The sequence below is a fragment of the Symphalangus syndactylus genome, chromosome 4 (assembly GCF_028878055.3).
Source record: "Symphalangus syndactylus isolate Jambi chromosome 4, NHGRI_mSymSyn1-v2.1_pri, whole genome shotgun sequence".
NCBI lineage: Eukaryota > Metazoa > Chordata > Mammalia > Primates > Hylobatidae > Symphalangus > Symphalangus syndactylus.
The window spans coordinates 44030098-44052017 of NC_072426.2; the positions used below are offsets into that span (position 1 = coordinate 44030098).

At 52.3% G+C, this 21920-nt stretch overlaps 1 protein-coding gene across 2 annotated transcripts; it reads left to right on the forward strand.

The window, feature by feature from the left end:
- Positions 1-2253: 2253 nt before the first annotated feature.
- Positions 2254-5673, forward strand: FAM241B (family with sequence similarity 241 member B). Of its 2 annotated transcripts, none has more exons than XM_055274541.2 (3): positions 2254-2363; positions 3760-3890; positions 4868-5673. In XM_055274541.2, exons 2-3 carry the CDS (start codon positions 3795-3797, stop codon positions 5135-5137), a joined length of 366 nt encoding a protein of 121 aa, XP_055130516.1. In that variant the 5' UTR covers positions 2254-2363; positions 3760-3794; the 3' UTR covers positions 5138-5673. The 2 variants fall into 2 exon arrangements, with proteins under 2 accessions (XP_055130516.1, XP_055130517.1); XM_055274542.2 differs by lacking the exon at positions 2254-2363 and adding an exon at positions 2398-2918.
- Positions 5674-21920: the final 16247 nt, after the last annotated feature.

Genomic DNA, 21920 nt, shown 5'->3' on the forward strand with positions numbered 1-21920 from the left:
CTCGGTAAAAGAGGAATAATAACACCTACTCTTTCTATTTCATAATGCAAAAAAGAATGAAGTGGTCTCTGGGAAAACACTTTGGAAGTAAGGACTCTGCACACATAGGGGTTATTATTATTATTACATGAAACAATCACGTTTGTGGATGAAGGGATTTAGATTGGGTGGAGCTGGCCTTCCAGCAGATATTCAGGCCCAAGCAAAGCAGCCCTTTGGGTGATCTACTTCGGGGGAAGCAAAGAGGCCAGGTGGGCAGAGCTGAGGGAAGGAGTTGCTGACAGTGTGCTGGGGCTAGAGTTGGAGGGTTGTCAAAGCCTTGCCAATGAGTTGGGGCTTGTTGGAGCAGAAAGTAGGGACCAGTGCAGGTTCTTGAGCAGGAGAGATACCTGAAGAAGGTGGAGAGATAGCAAAAGTGGTACGTTGCCTCCTTAGGCTGTTTTAATTGGTAATAATAGGCTGTTTCTAAGTCCAGTCAAGCACTATCACTTCCCATCCGAAAGCTGTTCTTGACTTCTCTGTAGAGACTTGCTTCTTCCTCTCGACTCTTATGGTTCTCTCCAGCTGGAGTGTATCTCTTTGGCAGCAGTTATACCAGCTCAAATCTTCCTGAAAACATCCATGATTTTCTGCCTGTATCCCCTGGTTTCCCAGCCCACAGAGGTTACCTTCCTCTTGGGGCTCCTGAGTTCCGTGACCTACTTATGGGGCTCTGTTCATGGAAGGCAGTGTTTCTTGGCCCTAGCTGCTCATTAGAAGACTGGTTTTTAAAATGTCTCCACGCCCAGATTGTAACCCAGATCAACGACATTGTGATCTCTGGGGTGGGACCTAGGTATTGGGATGGTTTCTAAACATTCCAGGTAATTCTAATGCGCACATTGCGATTTGGGATCACAGGCCACCTCTGACAATCGGGCATCCTGCCTTGTGATTACGGCTTTCATGCGTGCCCTTGGCATACCTGGAACACATTGGGGTGCAGGGAGAAAGCACCAGGATTTTGGTTTATATTTACTTTACATCCTATGCTTTTAAAATGTGCATGTTTTACAATCGACTTGATAGTAGAAGAGGTAATGGTCATAACAGTCGGCAGCCCTTGATCACGTACTGCAGCCAGGCTCTCATCCAAGCACTTGACACGAAAGTGCCAGAAAGCAGTCACACCAACATTCAAACACAGGATGGCTCCAGCAGCCACCTTTTATCCATCATGCCAATCTGTTCTCACAGTACACATGTGTAATTTAGAAACAAACAAAACTAATAACATATAAATAAGATACAGATACCAGGGCGACCTGTGAAACATTTTTTGCTGATAAGGTTTCGTGATCAAATAATCAGACTGTGGTGGCCGACTATGAGTCCTCCAGGCCAGGTCTAAATCTCTCTCTTAGTTTTGTTCCTTCTGCCCAGCATCTAGCAGAATCTGGGTTCTAATAGATGCTCAACAAATATCTGCCACTCCCAGAAACACTTATTAAATGATAATCATAGCTAACGTTTATCAACATTGCCAATGTGCCAGAGACATCATACTTAATCTTCACAGAGGTCTTGTAAGGCTATGATTACACCTGTCTTGTGACACTGAGCAGCTAAGTAACTTGCCAGAGTCTGGAACCTGAACCCAGACTGTGGGACTGCACAGCTCATTCTCCCCCACTGGTGAGCAGGTCCACAGGGAGCAGCTTATGAAGGTGGTGGGGGAGGGGTGGATTTTAAAACATCAGGAAGGAGGCAGAGGTGGATCATTCACTCCCTGCAGGTGGTTCCTTCTGCCAAGAGTGACCTTCTCTATCCTTACCTACCCTCCTGCCCCAGCTCAAACGCATCTTCTCCTGGAAGCCTACAGAGGGGTCTGCCCCGTTCCTGCCTCGTCTTCCCCACTGAACTTGGAACTCCTCGAGGGCAGGGTTGAGTCCTACTCAAGGGGCATCCACGGAGCTGGCTCAGCAAACTTACACTGGTCATCTGAGCCTGCGCCCGCCCTTCCTCCCAGGCCAGGGCACCCCCACCCCCTGGGTTTTTCTTCCGTGGACTCTGCTTCCTCTTCCTTCTTTTCTCCCTCCTCCTTCTTCTCCTTCTTTTCCACGTGTCTTCTCCTCCCATCCTCTCTTCTCTCCATCCCCACCTCCCACTCCTTCCAACGCCCCATCTGCCCGACCCCCACCACCCCGTGCCGCCCCCAACCCCGGGCCGGGCAGGTGCAATTCCTCAGGCGGCCTACAGAGGGCGATGTGCGCCGCCACTGGGCCGCGCCCGTCCGGCGCGCGCTTCCTGTGAGGTCAGGTGGGAGGAAACCGCCTGGAGCCGCCGGGAGTGGACGCCGCCGAGGCTGGGAGTCGCTCCTGCAGGTGAGCCGCCGCGCCGGGGAGGCAGCGCATCCCTCGCCGCAGCCCGGGCCAGGACTTGGAGCCGGTGTCGGGCTCCAGAGGCTGGGGCTGGCGGCCGGGGCAGCGTCTCTCCCGCCCCTGGCCCGGAATGTCAGGTGCGCCGCGGGCCCGGCGCGCGGGTGGCCCACCCGGCGGGGGCGCGATGACAAAGCACAAAGGGACTGCGCGCGACCACCATCCGCTCGGCGGGCGCCAGCGCCAGCGAGTTTCAGGAGGGGGACGCGCCTGTTCCGGGCTCCAGGCTACGGTCGAGACAACAGGGGCTCCTGACCTTTTTCGGCATATATGTCCCCAGTGCTATCTAGAATGTAGATGGACACTGAGGCTCATCTCCTGAGAACGAATGGCCTTTACCCAGACTCAAGGGGAGGCGTGGAGGGGCCCCGCAGTCCAGGGGTCCGCGGAGTGGAGCCTTTCGAGAGCCACCGCAGCAACCCCCTCCCATATTTTGGGAAGGCTGGGCCCTGCGCCCGTTAGCCAAGGTTGGACTGGTGTTCCCAGCGAAGTGAGGGACAGGTGAGGGGCGTGCCCTCTGCAGCAAAGGTGTGCTCTTCCGAGCCAGCCCAGGAGCGCATGGTGGCTAGTGTGGTCTGCCGCTACAGGCAGTTGTTGTAAAGTCACCCCGAAGTGACCCCCATCTCCCTGGGGAAGGCCCAGGTGGTGACATTGACTCCCTGGGGGAGCAACACACTCGACCCATTTTTTAGTGGAAGGGAAATGGAACCCCATCGGGGATCCTGGTGCCCTGAACTCCCAGTTTAGTACCCAGAGAGGGCCCTAGAACCAGAGCTTCTGGCCTCATGTTCTTTCTCTGCCGCCCATAGGTGTGATCCCGGGCAGGCCACTTAAGTCTCCCTGTGCCTCCGCCTGTGCAATGGCCGCACTAGTACCCTCCTCGGGGGAGTGTTGTGAGGCTTGAGTGAGGTGAGCCTTGCAGGATGGGCCTTCCACAGGCCGTGGGCCACAGCAGGGGCTCTAGTCCCAGTTGTGCTGTTGGCAGTGTAGTGATTGACAATAAAACTTCCTTTGCCAAGGACCCTTTCGATAGTTTTCCTGGTGGACTCAATGTCTGAAATCTTTTTGCCTGGCAAACAACTTGCCTTTATTTCTCCCCTTTTTGTTAATCACACACAGCACCTGCTCAGTGTGGGTCACCTCTGTGAGCATCACTGACTGCAAGCCTCCCTCAATTTCTGGTAATTTTTTTCCTTCAAGCTTTTTGAGGTCAGGGGAAGAATCCTCCACAGATCGTCATGAGTCTGGTCCCAGATCACTAACAGTTAAAGGTTTTGTGGTGGGGAGAACTTCTGCGCCACTTGGCTTCCATTAGCCTGCCCACCCTGACCACACAATGCAGGTACAGCCCATCAGGGACCGGCAGCGCCTGGGAGGATGGTGCGGATCTTGGCCAATGGGGAAATCGTGCAGGATGACGACCCCCGAGTGAGGACCACTACCCAGCCACCAAGAGGTAGCATTCCTCGACAGGTAGGTACTCATTTCCTGTGGAGTGGGACAGATGGCCTCCTGTGTACTGGCTACTCCTAGCTTCCAGAAGTCTCTCTTGCTGGTCACTAACCTTTTCTAGCCTGAAGCTCTTTTTGCAGAGAGCTAGGTAAGCTTGGGGAAGATGCAGTGGCTTGTTGTCTACCTCCCCAGATCTCCTTTCTCCAGGTAGCCTCCCCAGACTTCACACCCAAGAGCTCTCTCTCCTTTAACTTGGTTAGCAAACCTCACTGGAGATAGCATCTTTCTTTTAAGAGTGGGTTGGATGACAGAGAAGCTAGAGAGGAAGTGGAGAAGATGAGCCCTGGGCACAGAATAATTATTTTAAAGGAGTGGCTGGGCGCAGTGGCTCACACCTGTAATCCCTAGAGGTGGGTGGATCATGAGGTCAGGAGTTCGAGACCAGCCTGATCAACATGGTGAAAATCCGTCTCTACTAAAAATACAAAATTAGCCAGGTGTGGTGGTGCATGCCTGTAATCCCAGCTACTCAGGAGGCTGAGGCAGGAGAATCGCTTGAACCCGGGAGGTGGAGGTTGCAGTGAGCCGAGATTGTGCCATTGCACTCCAGCCTGGGTGACACGACAGAGCAAGACTCTGTCTCAAAAAAAAAAAAAAAAAAAGAAAGAAAGAAAGAAAAAGAAAGGAGTGATGATGAGTATTAAAAATGCCGGCCCTAGAGCCATGCTCTGTAGTCCAACCTGCCTCAACCACTTCCTCTCTCCTCTGTCCTGGGCCTGATGTGAGGAATATGGACTGGCATGTTCTGTGCTGTGAGAGCTTGTGACTTGGTTGTTGGGCTTGTGACTTGGTTGATGGGTGGCATGGGGGATTGCTGAGAAAGGAGGGTGTGACCCTGGGTGGCTGTAGGAAGGGCAGGACGCAGCCTAGAGAGGTTGATTCCTGGCTGGTGCCTCAACCCAAGGATTCATTCATCTCTCTCTGTCTTCACATTCCAGAGCTTCTTCAACAGGGGCCATGGTGCTCCCCCAGGGGGTCCTGGCCCCCGCCAGCAGCAGGCAGGTGCCAGGCTGGGTGCTGCTCAGTCCCCCTTCAATGACCTCAACCGGCAGCTGGTGAACATGGGCTTTCCGCAGTGGCATCTCGGCAACCATGCTGTGGAGCCGGTGACCTCCATCCTGCTCCTCTTCCTGCTCATGATGCTTGGTGTTCGTGGCCTCCTCCTGGTGGGCCTTGTCTACCTGGTGTCCCACCTGAGTCAGCGGTGACCTCTGGGGGCTGATGGGGGTGGGCCTGTTGAGAGGGACTTGCTGGGCCTTGGTGTGAGAGCAGGCGTATTTGGAGGGGATCTGGTGGTGCCTTGAAGGTGTGATCAGAGAGGGGACCACAGGTGTGTGTTTCCCCCTTGTGTTAAGCATGAGGCAGAGGGAGACGTTAGTCCAGCATTCCCAAAGTGTGGGTGGATCCACTGGTTCCCGAGATATTTTTAGGTGGTATGGGGCCTGCGTTAAGTGGCACAAAATCAGAGCAAGAAAGTGATGCCCTTCCCAGTTCTCTCAATCCTTTTATGCCGAGAAGATCTCAGCTGGATGCCAACATGTTCCGATGCCTGTGGAAGACATGCCGACGTCTCCTCTGTCTAGGGAGCAGGACTTGGGCTTAGGGCAGGTGGGAAAAATTCCAGACTTTTATAGCACTGTTTTTGTTTTAATGGTATATTTTTATTGGCTACTTATTGTTTAGGACAAGTGGTACTGGCATTCTATTTATTGTGACCTTTTCAATAAATAGATTTAAGTAAAAATGAGTCCATATAAAGAAATGTATAAATAATCATACAACTGCATGCAGATCCGGAAGACATGGTAAAGAGGGATTGGGTTCGGGAAACAGGCAGCAGCGAGCATTTGACCTCAGGGTGGTTTCTAAGATTTTCTCAGTAGGATCGCAGAACTAGGAGAGGTCTAGATGAGATCTGGCTTGGACCCCTTGCCTGATGTGTGGATAACTTCCAGCCTCACTCTGAGATGCCAGGCATGATGGTCAGCTTTGTGGGGAGGGTTCCTCTGGCCAGAATGGCTGGTGAGGCTGCAGGGTCGGGAGAGCCGGGGAGCAGGTCCGAGGTCTCCCTTGCTTAAGGAGACCTTCCTGACCAGAGGCTGCTCAGCCTCTTTCACCCTCCAGAGGCTCCTGTCACCCCTGGCTGCAGTGCATTCTCCTTAGAAATGGTGCATGTGGCATGAGGATGCCCTGCTTCTCTGGAGAGGAGGCCTTGCGTTTTGACATGTGAGCCCTGGGTCTACGTGGAGGCCCTGCCTGGGGAGGCACTGGATGGCTAAGGCTCTGGGCCACAGAGGGAGGAGGGTTATCTATGAGTTGGAGGGAGGCTGGGTGAGTCAAGGACTTGCCTGTCCTGGCACCAGGTTTCTCATCCTTTTCTTGGGATCCGCTGGGTTTGGTTGTTTGCAGGGAGGAAGGCATGTTTTGGAGTTGCTAGGTCTGGGGGAGGATGGGTGCGAGAAGGAGCTTGAGGCCACCCCTCCATCTGAGAGCCTGCCATGCTGTCTGGAACAGGAGCTTCTCACCTGGGGCCTGGACAAAGAGAAGACATCAGCCCTGCTAATGTCCCAGCTGGTCCCCGTGGCATCTCCTTCTGTCCTGACACTTCGGCCCACCCACTTGCCTGGCTCCAAGCCCCTACAGCTCCAGCCCCCCAGCCACAGGGAAGTTCCTGGTCATACTCCACTCTCCTAACTCCCTTCTCCCTCAGCTTCTCTTAGAGGTGGGTTTTCCCTTTCGTTTTCCCCTTGCAAAGCTGCAGGACTCTGAAAAAATAAATTATTAGTGGAAAACTCCAATATAGAAAATACCTTGAGGGGATATGAATCTGAGTCCTCAAATTCAGGGCTGAGAACAATACCTTTTTCTAGAACTCAGTTTCCATTCCCAAAGTCCAAGCCCTTTGAGAATTAGGGTCCGTTAGAGAAGGCAGGGGTGAGCAGGGCTTCCCTCTGCACCTGACTAGAAAAAGCGGGAGGAGAGGGGCCTGCCTGGCTTTAGGCAGGATGGCGGAGGTGGGCAGGGGCCACAGCGGGCAGAGATGGCTTCTTCTGAGGCTTGCTTGGTGCTTAGCTGGCCTAAGAGGCAGGGCTGGGGGCGGGAAGTCAGTTGGTGGGGACCAAGAGGAGGTAAAGTCTTGCCCTGTTAGTTGACTGAGCTCCAGGCCCCATAGAGCTGCTGTGGTTGGATTGGACTCTTGGCCTTTCTCTGAGCTACCTGTCTTCTCTGCCTCACTTCCTAAGCCCAGTGTCTGAAAGGTGCTGGGACAGCCTGTATGCAGACAGAGGAAGCTTAGTGTGGGGAGGCGCCCCCTGGGGTCGTGCAGCCTGCAGCTGGGAGTGGCCTGGGGCTGTGTGCTTCCGGCCTGCCTGAATGCCCTCAGCAGGCCTCTCACCGGCACCGACTGAAGCCTCACAGGGGGTGGCTGCGCCCTGCACAGGCAGAGTCTAGGTCCTCTGGGAGGCCAGATCAGAGCTGAGGGGCCTGAGTGAGCCTCTGCCTCGGTCTACTCAGCATCCTAATGAGAAGCTCACTGAGGGGGTGGGCTCTTCCTTCTCTGCCCACCACCAACTCTGCCCACTGTGTGACAGGACCCCCAGACTGAGCTGCCTGACTCGTTCCTATCCTGCCCAAGAGGGCAGATTTCCAGGGAGGTTTCTGCTGATCCTCGAAGCCCTGTGTCTCTGTGGCAGGCTGGATTTCCAGCCTGGCTGCCTGGGGAGAGCTGCTCCTACTCCCACCCATGTGAGCCACCAGCTCAGATCCCACTAGGCCTCCACTGCCTCTGCGGGGCCACCTGGTGAGTAGAACTGCTGGGGTCTGACTTGTGTGTTCTGCTTAATCTCTGGGGACCAGCCGGCCTCCTGGTGCCCTCCACAAATTCCAAGCCCTTAGCTCCCTAAGCCCCTCCCTCTCCACCCTCCAGCTAGTCCTGGAAGTGGGGACCAAACCGTCATCTCCCTGAAGGAGACACCAAGCCTGAGATCAGGTGAAACAGTGACTCTGGTTTTGCCAGTTCCCCCTAGCAGCCGTCTCCCAGCTCCTGCCTCCCTGTGACAGGGCCTTTTAGCATAGGTGAGGGCCGGGGATGTTGGGCTCCCTCTCTGGGGCCTTTCTAGCTCTATGGGTCTGAGGGGGAAGTCCTGAGGCAGTGGTCAAGGCCTCTGTCCACTTGGATGCCTGAACCTGAGTACAGGGGAGGAAAGCCGCCCCTGCGCTCTGTGGCTCACCGGGTGGCACAGGTGGCCTGTTTGCAGGCCTGGCTCTGCTCTTTGTGGACAGTTCACTCAGCCTCTTGAGCCTTGGTTTCCTCATCCCTGTGAAGGGATGATGATCTGGGACCTGCCTGCCTCTCAGAGCCTTTCAGCGGATCACTGAAAGCATGGTGGGTAAGAGGTGGGCAGAGGGCCATGGAGAGGGGGACTGCGCCCGCCCTTGAGCTGCCTCTGCAGGTCCTGCACCATGGCCCACAGCTTCTGTACTGGCAGCTTTGGCTCCAGAGTGGCTGCCTTGTCCAAGGCACCTGGGAGCCCTGGCTGGGGCGGTGCTGGGCTTTTAAGAGCAGGGTTGCCCCTCCCGCAGCTGTTAGAGAAGAAACACAGCCACTTCTCTGTGCTCCTGGAAGCTGAGGGGCTTGTTGCTGGTGTTGAATGTCAGGACTGGATGGTGTTTGTTGAGAGTGTATGGAGTGCCTGGCCCTGTGCTAAGCACTTCATGTCATTTAATTGTCACTAGCACCTTATAAGTACTGTCACTGTCATCTTTATTTCATGGCAGAGGAAATGGCAGAGGGTTTATAACTTGCTGTAGGACCCAGAGCGAGCTGGGTGGAGCTAGGATTCAGAGGCCCACAGCCCATGCTCTTGACCATTCCTCTCTTTTACCTCTGGCTGTACCCGCATCAGCATCACCTGGAAATCTGCAGATACAGATGCCCAGCTGTACTACCTGCTGAGACCCTCCTGCAGCCCCATGGGACCAGCTGTGTGGGGGCAGAGGGCACAGAAGTTGGTGCGAGGGTGCTGGGTGCAGCTACCCAGCTGGGTGGCCTCAGTGGCTTCCCAGGCCTGGGTCACAGTCATGGAGATTTGGCTCTCTTCCCTGCATTCGCGAATGCATATTTTCATTGCAAAGTGACAAATCCAGTGATCTCTCAAAGGGTTGAGTGGGGGCAGAGGAGGGAGGCAGCAGAGCTCTGCTGCCAAAACTAGATAGAGAGCCTGCAGCCTGCCCAGCCAGTAGGACAAGCAAGCCTACCCCGCCTGGTGCTGCCACCCAGTGCCCAAAAGAGCAGCAAGAGAAAGTTCAAGAAGCAGGTAGAGTGAGAGCTTCAAAGAATTACAAGGGGATGTGTATGGAGGGGTGTGTGTGTGTGCCTCTGAGCCTCTGGTTTGAGGCTGGGGGCAGAGCTGAAACCAAATGGCTTTAGGGACTCAGAGCTTGGAAGGAGAAGGTTGGAGCTACTTGAGATGAAGCTGGAGGGCCACTGCCTCAAGTGCCCAGGCAGGTGGGGCACAGGGCTGGGAGCCAGGGCTGGTGTGCATTGGCCCAGCGGCCAGCTTCAGTCCCTCTGGTGGGCAGGGGCCCTGCTGGGGGCTGAATGCCTGCTTCCCATTCCCGGCTTCAGCTCTGTTAACCAGAGACCTTGGCACAACCCAGCATCTCCCTAAACCTCCGTGTCCTCATCTGCACCTCCCACAGTGAGAGGATCAAGTACATTAATTCATGGGAAGCACTTAGCCGTTGCTGGCACAAGTTAGTGCTCAATGTTACTGTATTCACAGAGAAATGGTATTAGGATTCACTTAACATTTTTTTTAACAGCAGCTCACATCTTATTTAAATTAATTTTTTAAAAGGAAGCTTCATATTACTGTTGTAAATGGAAAGCCAATACTACTTGCCGTTCACAGTAGGTATTCGTACAAATGAATCCAGGACAGAATGAATGATATTCCATTTTAGCTAGTCACTGCCATTGTCCAAGCCCTTAGCCTGATGCCTGCTTTCTTTGTTAAGAAAGTCAGTTTATGAAGATTGGGAGTGGAGCTGAAGCCTCACTGGCCCCTCACTGAGACATTCTCCTCGATGGATTCAGAGAACTGTAGAGAAACAAAGAGGAATGACTTCCTCACCGTCCGATTCTGTGCTGTGTTTGTAAATTGCTTATAATCATCTTGTGCACCACCCCAAATCATTTCACTCCCTGGCAGGTAACAGTACCCTACAACTGTGGGAAACATGGTATGATCTTGAGCAAGCTATTGTAAAAGTCTTACTCTTTGTAAAGTAATGCATTCGTGTGGTTCAAAGATGATATAATGTACAAGTGTATATAGAGAAAAGCCTTTCTCCCTCATCTGTCCCCATCCATCCCTCCCTCCCTCCTCCACTCCACTATAACTACTGTCCTTAGTGTCTTCTAAATACTTCCAGAATTTAGTTATGCAAATATGAACAAACATGAATATACTATTTTTTCTTTTTTTAATACAAATAATTGAAAAAATTTGACACGTTTTTCTCTGCCTTTTGCATTTTCCACTTAGCAGTATATCTTGGCACGTTTTATATGAGTACATGAAGAGTGTTTTCATCCTGCAGTATTTTGGTGTTTGAGTTGTCGACCCTGTCTTGGGCTCACCTGTACCATAGGGGATTGACTCAGTTGACCCTCAGGGCCTTGCAGCTCTGACCCTTAACCAACCCACGGGGTTTTTCTCTGAAATGTGGAGATCTTGACAGAACTGTCTCCCTTCCTCCAGGGCCCAAGGGGGGATGTCACAACCTTATAGGGTTTCTCAGTCTCCTTTGCAGTTGGATAGGGTGCAATTTCTGCCCTCAGCTGGCTCCCTGAAAAGGCACAGTGGCCTCACCTGAACACCACCTCCTGGGTCACACTGCACCCTGAGACGAGCTGAGAGGGCCTTCCCACAACCTCTGACAGGCAGGGAGTGACCCCCACCTGGCCTCCTTCATTCTGGAAAAACAAACAGGCTGGGCTAGACTTCCACGAAGGCCCCTTTCAGCTCTGAGACTGACACCTACCATGGAGGGCCTTGCCCTTAGTAGACGCTTGATGGACTTTGCTGCTGCCTGGCCTGGCATTGCCAACGTCGCTGTCCAACACATTGCTGTCCCCACTTCCTCTAACACCCCATTTTCTTTCTTTTTTAAAAAATTTAACTTTTCAGTTCAGGGGTACATGTGCAGGTTTATTGTATAGGTAAACTTGTGTCATGGGGGTTTGTTGTACAGATTATTTCATCACCCGGGTATTCAGCCTAGTACCCATTCGTTATTTTTCCTGATCCTCTCCCTCCTCTCATACTCCACCCTCTGAAAGGCCCCAATGTGTGTTGTTCCCTTTTATGTGTCCATGTAACACCCCATTTTCATGAACATCTGGATAAGGAGGTCAAGAAAAGCCTTGAGGAGCGACCAAGACCCCAGCTTTCCTTAGCTCTGAACTGGGTAATGAACTCCCAATGCCCTTTTGCAGGGACCCGAGAGACCCCACCGCCTTGGTGTGCAGACCCGAAAGGCAGTGAAAGTTGTCTCATGGCGCCACCTGGTGGAATTTTCGGACAGGAGCAGGAACTCCCTCCTGCAAATATACTACAAACGGATTCATCTGCCCTCCTGCTCCCAGTGAGTGCTCACCTCAGTCAGCCCAGGCTTGGGATTACCTTGTATTTTGGAAAGATTTCTGGCGGAGAGCATGCACAATTCCATTATAATTTCTCATTCACTGTGGTTTCGTCCTGGGCTGAGCCTAGTGCCAGGAACATTCATAAGTTTTGTTTCATTTCATCCTCTCCCAAGCAAAGAAAAATAGATGTTCTTCCTGTTTCCCAGAGTAAAGTAATTTATATGTGGCCATACAGTTGGCAGGCAGCAGATCTGGAGTCTGCCTCGCCAGCCTCCAGCAAACTGAATCTGGGAGCCCTAGGGAGGGCAGAAGGTGGCTGTTGGATCCCCCAGGGAGAGGGTTTGTCACCGGGGTCTAGTCTTGAACCAGACCTTCCAGTATTTGAGTTTTCAGCCTAGGAGACAGAGTGAGAAGTTTTAGACTTGGTGGCCTAGGGTTGCTGTGATCATGTTAGGTGACCCCAGTGGAAGGGGCTTGCTTATTGTTTAAGGCTGCACTCTCTCTAGGTGGGGGTGGCTACGTCTAGCCCAGCCTCACCCAGTGCAGCGCCCACTAACGCCTCACACTTGCCTGTCCTTACTCAGAGCCTGGTGCCAGGTGGTTCCCCTCAATGAACGTGATATTTGTGACATGGGGCCCATTGCCTAGCTCTTGTCTTTTTCACTGGAGGCAAGAAGCAGGTGAGTCAGACAGACTCCCCATTTGGTAGCTTTGGGCAAGTTCCTTACTGTGCCTCATCTGTGAAATGGGGATGATGTGTCATCTAGGGCAGTGTTGAGCTGCAATTGGAAGACGTGTACGCCGTGCCTGGGGGGTAGCAGCGTGCCATGGATGAGGGTTTGTATCAGATCACCTCCTGCAGGGCCCATTAGTGAAAATTGGCCGCCCTCAGTCAAGAAAATGTAAAATGCAATTTGCTTTCGAAATTCTGGGAGGAAAAAAAATGGAAAAATTTCCCAATATGTCTACTTACCAGTATCATGCAGTTAAGACATCTGCCTCTGAGGCATGGGCCTGTGTGAGCGCGCTCGTCGGTCTATGAGAGGGTGTGTTTGTTTTTTCTTTTTTGCAGCTTTGAGCTCAGCTAATCCTGATAAATCACTTTCTTCTGATGAAGTGGCTAAAATCTGGACGCTGTCAGCAAGGGAACATACAAGCCAACCACAAGCGCCTCCGACAGCGTGTTCCTTTTCCTGTGATAGTTGTTCTCAACCTAGCCACACCACCAGTTCATCTGGGCAGCTTTAAAACATGCAGCCTGGGTTCCAGTTCCAGAGCCATGAGCCAGCCTTCCTCCAGGTGGGAGCTGCCCTGTCCCCGGGGAGCAGGGTTTGTGGCTCCTTCCCTCTCACATGCCAGACTGAGTTTCCGAGGGCAGGGATCATGCTCAGCTCTTTTTTGTATTCCCAGTCCCAGACAGAGGCCCTGGCCCTTTGTTAAAACTTGGGGACTGCTCTGCAAACTGCATGAGAAGGCATGAGGCACCAGCCCAACTAAAGGGAGGAAGGGGACCCCAAAAACAGAGGCCATTCTTCCTGCCTTGACCGGGTTGGATCCTGGTGACTTCTCTGACACCTGTGCACTCAGGGACATTATTCTCAAGTTGTAAGTGCAGGCAGCTCTACCCCACAGCACGTGTTGGGTGAAGAAGGAAGGAAGAAAGAAAGGAGGGAGGCGGGGAGGGAGGGAGGAATGAAAGAACCTAGGTCAATAGTATAAATGTAGCCCTGAGCCGGGGGTCGCAAGGCTCCCCGTGACATCTGCCTGTATCCCAGCATGTCTTTAAATGAAGAAGCAGCCTTCCTTGAAGACCCACCAGCTGGGAACTGCTGCCCACTCCAGCTGAGAGAAGCCTGGGGAGGCCTTCTCTCAGGACTGTGGTGTTCGCGCTTCTCTCTCCCTCCTCTGCTGCACTTGCTTTTCCTTGGAGTCAGGTGACAAGTCAGGCCCAGCCCAGGGTGCAGAGAGTGCAGTGACCCTGGGACACATGGATGTCATGGGAGTGACTCATTGTGGCCTCACAGCTCAGGAAGGGGGTGCATGTGCTGTCTCCTTGCCTCTGCCTTATTCCAGGGGAGTTAGACTCTTGCCTTTTGCTCCCAAGCCCTTGAGAAACCAGGGCCGGATCTACTTGGGATCTAACTACCAGTGCCCTAGTTATGCAGGAGTTAGAAACTCAAATGCCCTCAGGGACCAGATAGGTGCCAGAGAACGGTGTGAAGCAGCTGGGTCCCAGGCACCAGGGAGGGGTGTGGTCTGTGGAGGACTGGGCGGGGCAGACCCTCCTAAAGGCTTCATCGCGCTGCACAGCACCTTGCAGGGTAAGGCTGCCACCACTGCAGCAGGGATATTGGTGCTCCTTCTGGCTCAGAGCAGGCCCTGGGGTCTGTGTTCTGGCTCCTTCTCCCCCAGGAGCTGCGTTGCCTCAGGGAATTTAGCTGCTCCGCTAAGCCTCAGTTTTCTCTATAACTGGGGGAAATAATGCCCCCTCTTGGGGTTGATGTGCAGGAAAAGGGGAAGTTTCATATTCCTTACGTATTCCATAACATGTTCTTGATACAGCACCTCTATTTGTTTTCTATGCCATGTCACAAATCACCAAAAATGTAGCAGCTTAAAACAACACGCATTTAGTATCTCACAGTTCCTGGGCATGGCTTAGCAACAGAGCTGCCAACAGCGCCAGTCAGAGCTGGATTCTCATCTGGAGGCTCGACTGGGAAGGTCCACTTCCAAGCTCCCTAGATTACTTATTGAAAGAATAAACTGTGCTTTCTTGCAGGTATAGGACTCATTGCAACTTGTTTCTTCACAGCCAGCAATGGAGAGAGACTCCAGAGCTAGCTCTAGACATCCCCTCCCCTTTGCCGCGTTCTGTTGGTTGGAAGCCAGTCACAGGTCCCACTCACCAGGGGAGGGGATCACAGAAATGCAGGAACAGCAGGAGGCTGGGATCATGGGGTCACCTTAAGTCCATCCACCATAGCACCTGATAGCTTGATGGCCATGATTACAATTGATTGGGTGCCTACCATGTACCAGGCAGGGTGTAGAGGATTTCACACATATTATCCCATCTATTTAAGTTGTTGTATTGATATACTAAGACTCAGAGAGGCCAGGCAACTTACCTGAACTCACTCAGCTGTTAAGTGGCAGGATTTAAACCCATGGCCCTCTGCTCCCCATTTCTTGGGTCTTCCTTGGACATTACACTCAAGGCCACGGTCAGCATCAAGCTGTCCCCGAGGAGCCCTCCAACACCTTAAGGTACTTGTTTCAGAAGTCACTTGTCTCCTTGGGTTCAAGTCCTTTAACTTGTTCAATCAGGCCCTGTCCTTGGCTGCTGAGTCTCTGTCTCACCTTCCTTCGGCTCTGTCCTCAGACGTCTCTAGAAATGATTCAAGCTTCTTGTCCCTTGATTTGTCTGTCCAATGATTCTTCTGTCTCCTCTCAACTCCTTCCTGCTTAATCAGCTGATTCCACAAATACCCACTGAGACTCCCTTCTATAGGAAGGCCCTGTGCTGGGTGCTGCCCTCCATCTTCCCCCAAGGTTCTTACAGTCTAATGAAGAGGCGGCGTGTGCAACACTAACTCCAGTTCAGCAGTTCAATGAAAACAACACCATCTTTAGACAATATAAAAGTCATTTTCTCTCTGTAAGTTAGGAGTAGAGAATACAGAGGGGGCTTAGGTACCTTCACAAGGTTATCAGGAATGCAGGCCCCTCATCCAGCAGCTGTGCCTTATCGTTCAAGATGGCTGCAAAGCTCCAGCCATCATGCTGTCATTCCCATCAGCAGGAAGAAGAAAGAGGCAAAGACAAATCATCCCTGACCACCCAGACGAGGTCAGCTTCCTGGTCATATGCTCCCTTGGCACCTTTGCTTCCCCATCACAATGCAGAGAAACTCATTCTTTGTGTCCTTGTTTGATATTTATTCACCACTCTCCCTTGCCTCCTACCAGGTTAGAAGCTCCATGAAATCTGGCATCGTGTCTGTCTGCTTTGTTGTTCTAGTCCTGTGGTCCACCGCAGTGCTTGGCATGTAGTAGGTGCTCAGTAAGTAGTTATTGATGGAAGGAACACTCAAGATTGTACTTTAAACATGCTCTTAATATTGGGATGCGTCAGAGTTGGCCTGGCCCAAATCTGGAATCTTCTGAATTGAGGCTATGATGATGAGTGCTGCTAAGAGCTGTACACACATGACCTTGCTTAATCCTCAGCAGAACCCTGAGAGGAAGATTCTGCCATTTTCTTCAACTAGCAAATGAGAAGACATCATGAGATTGTGGAACTACTAACGGAAAGCTGTGATTTGAACTTGGCTCTCCAACTCAGAACCTCTATTCACTTACCTAGTGACTTTCCAGGACACCAGGATGACCACAGTCCCCTCCAGACCCCCATCCTGCAGCCCTGGCTGGCTCCCTTGATTACCAGCAGGCAGCTCAGTAGCCGTGTGTTCAGTCACAGGTGCTGAGGAAGCATCATACACTTGGTCCCTTGTCATGAAGTGAGGCTTCACCTGCAGAAAATGGAGGAAGGGCAGGAGGTGCCAGCATCAACTGGGAGAATGCCAGTTCTCCAGCGCTCCTCCTCGTCTAGCAGATTTCTAGGAGCCTTGTGGTCCAGGGGTTCTTTCAGACTACAGAGGAGGGCAGGTGGGGCTGCCGTGGTCTAGGAGGAGGGTAGGGGCATGCCTTCCGGTGGGTGCTGTGTGTCCTGCGGCTTCCATTTCTGCCCACTTCTTGGCGGGGCCTGCCTGATAAGGGGAAGGTGATAGGAAACTGATACCCGCCTGTGCTGGCCCCCCTTGAACCATGTGGGGCTTACAGAGCCCCAGGGCCATGGAGCAGTTCTGAGGGACACTGGAGGAGGGGTTCTAGCTTCTCCCCTCAGACTCCACAGAATACCCCAGGGAGAGGCTAGATTCTGGCTGGAGTAAAGGCACTCAGAGCTCTGCTGGGCAATTTGGCCCAAGCCTCCGTTGCACAGATGGGACACTGAAGGCCAGTGAGGCAACGGGCTTGCCAAGATCACACAGCCCATCAGTGTCAGAGCTGGTGCTGGCTCTCTAAGCTGGATGCGCTCTGTGGCTTCTTTGACTGAACAGTTCATCTGGCCCACAGGCCATCCGAAGGGCGTTTGGTGGAGGCTCCTAGTTTGACGCCAGGCTTGAAGAGCGGGTCCCTGGCTCTGCTGTGGAGGTCCTGCTGGGACCAGCCATTTCTGATCATGGCTGCCAGAAGGTGGCGCTAGGCACCCAGTTGCCACTTAATTTCCAGAAAAAGAGAATGGCAACCCGGGGTCTGGGTGTAATTAGGGCAAGAGGCCGGCTTTGGAGCTCAGCTTCCAATCACCCTCCCGCCCTGGCACACTTGTGCGTGGGCACGCAGGGGAGGGACTGGAGAACGCACATTGGGTTCCTCTGGTCGCAGACCCTTTGGAAGGTTGCAGTGTGGGCAGTGAATGGGCGCCCATGTGTGCTCCATTTACTCATCTTGACTAGATGATAACCAGAGATGGAATAAAAGCAGCCGGGATGGGTGGGTGCCTCTCTCCAACAGCAAGACCCAGCCTGGGTGCCAGCTCAGGCCTTTCCACCTGGCTCAGCTCCCCGGTACACTCCCTCGCTTGGCACAGGGCACTTTGTCCCCTGCTGGGGAAGGGCCAGAGAGCTCAGGATGCCCCTGAGTGAGCCTGTCTCATTCCTGGGAACTTCCCCTCCTCCCTTCACCTTTCCTGCTCTCTCTCCATCTCTCCTTCCTGTCCTCTCCCCTCACTCATCTCTCCTGCCCCTTCTTATCTCTTTCCTCACGCTCACCTCGTCCCAGTTCCCCCAGGGACCCTGCAGGTCCAGCCCCCACCCCCAACACCTCATCTGCAGAGGCAAACAAGGACCAATACCAGTGAGTTTCTAGGATGTGGTTTCCATGGTGACGGTACATCTCCTGCCTCCTTGGTGCTCAGCCCTGGGCAGGTTGCCGTGGAGACTCTCACCTCATTGAGGAGTGATTTGTGGGACTGTTTTTCTTCTTTACTTCATCTTCTTCTCTCCAGAAATTCCGCCAGCCCAAACAACATTTTCCCCATTCATGGCAAACCTGGAAGCCTTCTCCAAAGGGCTTCCCACCTAGGGCCACTGAGGCCTGGAAAGCATTTTATTTATACGAGGTATTCCTGGTAACCTTCTCCACCTTTCACACGGTGTGTGAGTGGTCACCACAGAGAAAGAAACAGGCCAAAGCTGACCCGGTGCCCACCTTTTCTGCTCACAGTGTCTTTCCAGGCCCCTGACTTGTTCCATGCTGCCAATGCACGCCAACCCTGAGAGCTTCTGCTCGGCAGCCATTTTCCTTAAAGGTCTTTGGAGAAAGAGTGACAGTGAGAGGGTGAGGTGGGAATAATGAGCAAAATGAATCCAGGCAAAAGAGGTAGGTTAGAAGAGGGAGAAGTACTGGAAAGGGAGGAATGAGAGGTGGGCAGACTGGGGGAGCTCGAAGGGAGAGGGAGAGGTGGAGGGTGAAAGTTGGTCACCAGAGAAAGCCAACCCATGAGTCCGCAGCAGGAGTCCTCTGGTGTTAATGCCCTTTATAAATCACTCTGCAGCCCCAAACCCAAAACAGGCCTCTTCTTTCTCTGCCAAGTAGAAAATGTGTTCGTCGACATAAAAACATATTAAGTACATTGTGGCCCTCATTCCCCCCAAGTTGAAAGCCATTACAATAATTAATTAAGGCAGGAGATTAATTAAAGAGTCGTTTCCCCCCATTTGCCCCGAATAGATCAATCAGGAGGCGGGAGAACATGTGCTACTTGGCAGACAGAGAAGGGGGGCTGGAGGGGAGGCCGAGGGGCAGCAAGGCAGTTACAGACACAGCTAGAGACAAAGGACTTCCGTGCTGGGGGCGGGGGGCTGGGGCTGAGAGGAGCTGGCAAGGAGGCCCCCAGGAGGGAGAGCTTGCTCTGCTTCCAAGGACCTGTGATCTGGCTTCCCTTCTTGGTGTTCACAGCGTGAGGGTCGCTGTCACCATGGAAACAGGCCTGGGGACAGGAGGAATATCAGCTCTCTGCTCCTGGACTCCTGGATTCCCCTCTGGGAGTGAGAGTTCCCAGTGAGCGGAGTTAAGGCCCCAGGAGGCCTTTCTGTGGAGTGGCATGAGGGTTGGTGGCCTCCCCACTCCAGTGCCAGGCCCAAAACCAACTCCACAGGAGCATTGTCAGGCTGATGACAAGCCTGAAAGTTCTGTTCCTCACATGTGCCATGCTGCAGACAGGACAGGCTAGTATTAGCTCAGGCTGAGAATCATTAGTCTTTTAGGTAACTTTTCTCATTTTGCTGAATTTTGAGTTCTTAATGACTGCTTTCTCCCTTTCTCTCTCCCTCTCTCCCTCTCTTTCACCCTCTTCCTCTTTCTTATGCCTTTGGCCAATCTATTTTCCAGCTGAATTTCATATTTCTAAGAAATGTTTATATCATGTAGTGTGTTTCATGTGTGCATAGTGGGTTTAACCCATTCCACCCTGTGTCTCTGTCTTGCTTACTTTTGAGCCTTCCAGAACTTCCCTATTGATTTGTTCAAAAGCACTGCTCTTATGTTTCTGTATTTTGTATGATATTTTTCATATTTCTAATAAACATTATAAAGGGATGGTGTTCCATAGATGATTCCCCATGATATCCCTGGTATCGTTTCCTCCTTTCTGTTGTTTTATTTTAGGTTTTTATATGTTTGTGCATGCATGGACTTAGCAGGCAGTTAGCGATTCCCTGTTGAGAGGAGATGGCTCAGTAGAGGTGGGGGATGAGGGAGCAGCTCATCCAGCACCTGCTCTGCCACTTACAAAGTGTAACTCAGAATCATGAAGCGGCGCACCTTTTGCTCACCCTGTCATTATGGATGGGGGCTTAATAGGGACTAGGTTTTGGAAACCCATGGTGGACAAGACAGATGTGGTCCCTGCCTTCTGGGGAATGACAATCTGGTGGGAGAGACAGACATCAAACAATAAATACACAAGAATATAGCTACAAATTGTGAAAAATACCACACAGGCAAAACCTAAGTTCTTTGATAGAGAATAGCACATGCCTACTTTAGGCTAGGGGTCAGGAGGAGGTGACATTTACACTGTAGCAGAAGCCAGCCAGATAAAGTGTGCAGTGAAGAGTGACAGTCCCCAGCAGGGGTGGAGCCGTCGGAAGCTGATGAAGCTTCAGCCTGGGGGCCCTTCAGTGCACTGGAGCTTCACAAGGCTCTGGGGGTGGCCCTAGCAATAATGGGTCCACATGGTCACATGTTTTTGTAAAAATTGTATAAAGTACTTTAACTGAAATCAGTTAAGAGCACTGACAAGTGGCCAGGTAGGGAACCACTGGGACCTGGCTAAGGGAATGCTGTGTTGGGTAGTCTATTTGGGTTTAGGGAGATGTATTTACATGCTCGTGGCACTGCCATGTATGGTCAAGGTCAAGGTCGAGGCCATCGTCGGGTGGGAATCTCTCCCAGATACATTCTTCCTGCCCACTGTGCTGGGCAAGAAGGTGCAGTGTTTGGGGGTGACCTGAGCAGGCCCTTTTGCTGGTGGGGAGCGTGGCAGGTGGGGCATGGAGGAGCATGTGGCTGGGAAGGTGCAGAGGCAGATTCAGGGTCTGGAATATTGTTTTGAATTTCGTGAAGTTTGTGGAATTTGTCAGCTCCTTAAATCTTGTTATTTGTTTGGACTTTTCTCATTCTAAACAAGTTTTCACTTTTATGCCTAATTTTGCTTTTGAGTTTCTGAATTTCTTTTTTTTTTTTTTTTTTTTTTTCGGAGACAGGTCTCTCTCTGTCGCCCAGACTGGAGTGCAGTGGTGTGATCTCAGCTCGCTGCAGCCTTGACATCCTGGGCTCGAGTGATCCTCCTACCTCAGCCTCTTGAGTAGCTGGGACCACAGGCATATGCCACCACACCCAGCTAATTTTTGTATTTTTTGTAGGGATGGCATTTTGCCATGTTGCCCAGGCTGGTCTTGAACTCCTGAGCTCAAGCGGTCCACCTGTCTTGGCTTCCCAAAGTGCTGGGATTACAGGTGTGAGCCACTGCGCTGGGCCCTGCATTTCCTTTTTATGGAACCCATGCCCTCCACCCTTCAGCAGGGATCTGGACTCTGCCCGTCTGCTGAGCCTGTCTTCTCCTCTGTGGCTGAATTGGTGCTCAAGGGAACGTCCTCGGGGCGGGATTGGCTGAGGCCCCATCCTGGAGGCTTCTGGGGCTGCTTCCAGGTATCACCATTTCCCTCATCTAGGGGAGGTGGGGCCAGGAGGCGGACAGAACAGGCCCTAGGCCCAGGACCAGGGCCAGCTGTTTCTCCTCGGACACCCGGCACACCCTGTGCTTAGAGCTTTTCAGAACTGGCATTTTCAACCCTCTCTTCTCTTCCTCTACCCCCTGCCCTCAGGCTGCAGTGCCTTGAATAATCCCATTTAAGAATCATTTGGGGTTAAGGCATCACCTTCTCCAGTTGTTTTCTTTTTTCTTTTTTTTTTTTTGAGACGGATTCTTGCTCTGTTGCCCAGGCTGGAGTGCAGTAGCGCTATCTCAGCTCACTGCAACCTCCACCTCCCAGGTTCAAATGATTCTCCTGCCTCAGCCTCCCGAGTAGCTGGGACTACAGGTGCACACCACCACGCTCAGCTAATTTTTGTATTTTTAGTAGAGACGGGGTTTCGCCATGTTGGCCAGTATGGTCTCGATCTCCTGACCTCATGATCCACCCGCCTTGGCCTCCCAAAGTGCTGGGATTACAGGCGTGAGCCACCGTGCCCGGCCGAGGTTTTCTTTTTTAAAATAGCCAGTGCTATCACTGGCTATTTAGTATTTACACATTAAAATATGTAGGTGATATATCAGGTGGACAGAGCAAGATAAAAATACACACATAATTTTTATCCACAATACATAAAATTATCCCAAAGGAATGTGCATACACTGAGAAGGATGGGCGGGAATCCACAGTAGAATAGAAAGGCCTTGTGGGTTGCTTGTGTTTTATGAGTGTGTGTGTGTTTGTGTGTGTGTTGAGGGGAGCAGTCTATGGGGATAAATGCAAAGTAGCCTAAAGAATTTTCCAAAGAAAAATGAAAGCCCCAACAGGCCTGGCTGTGGTGGCTTCTGAAGGGGGACCCAGGCCTGCTTGGACGAGGGACTCAGCAGGAATCCTGACCCCGCTAGGTGCCTTCAGCTGGCTCCCATCAGGCCAAAGCCCCGACACACCACAACCCCACAGGACAAAGCCTGGAACTGAAACTGGTTTTGAAAAGTGGGGTTTGTACACAGCCCCAGGGAAT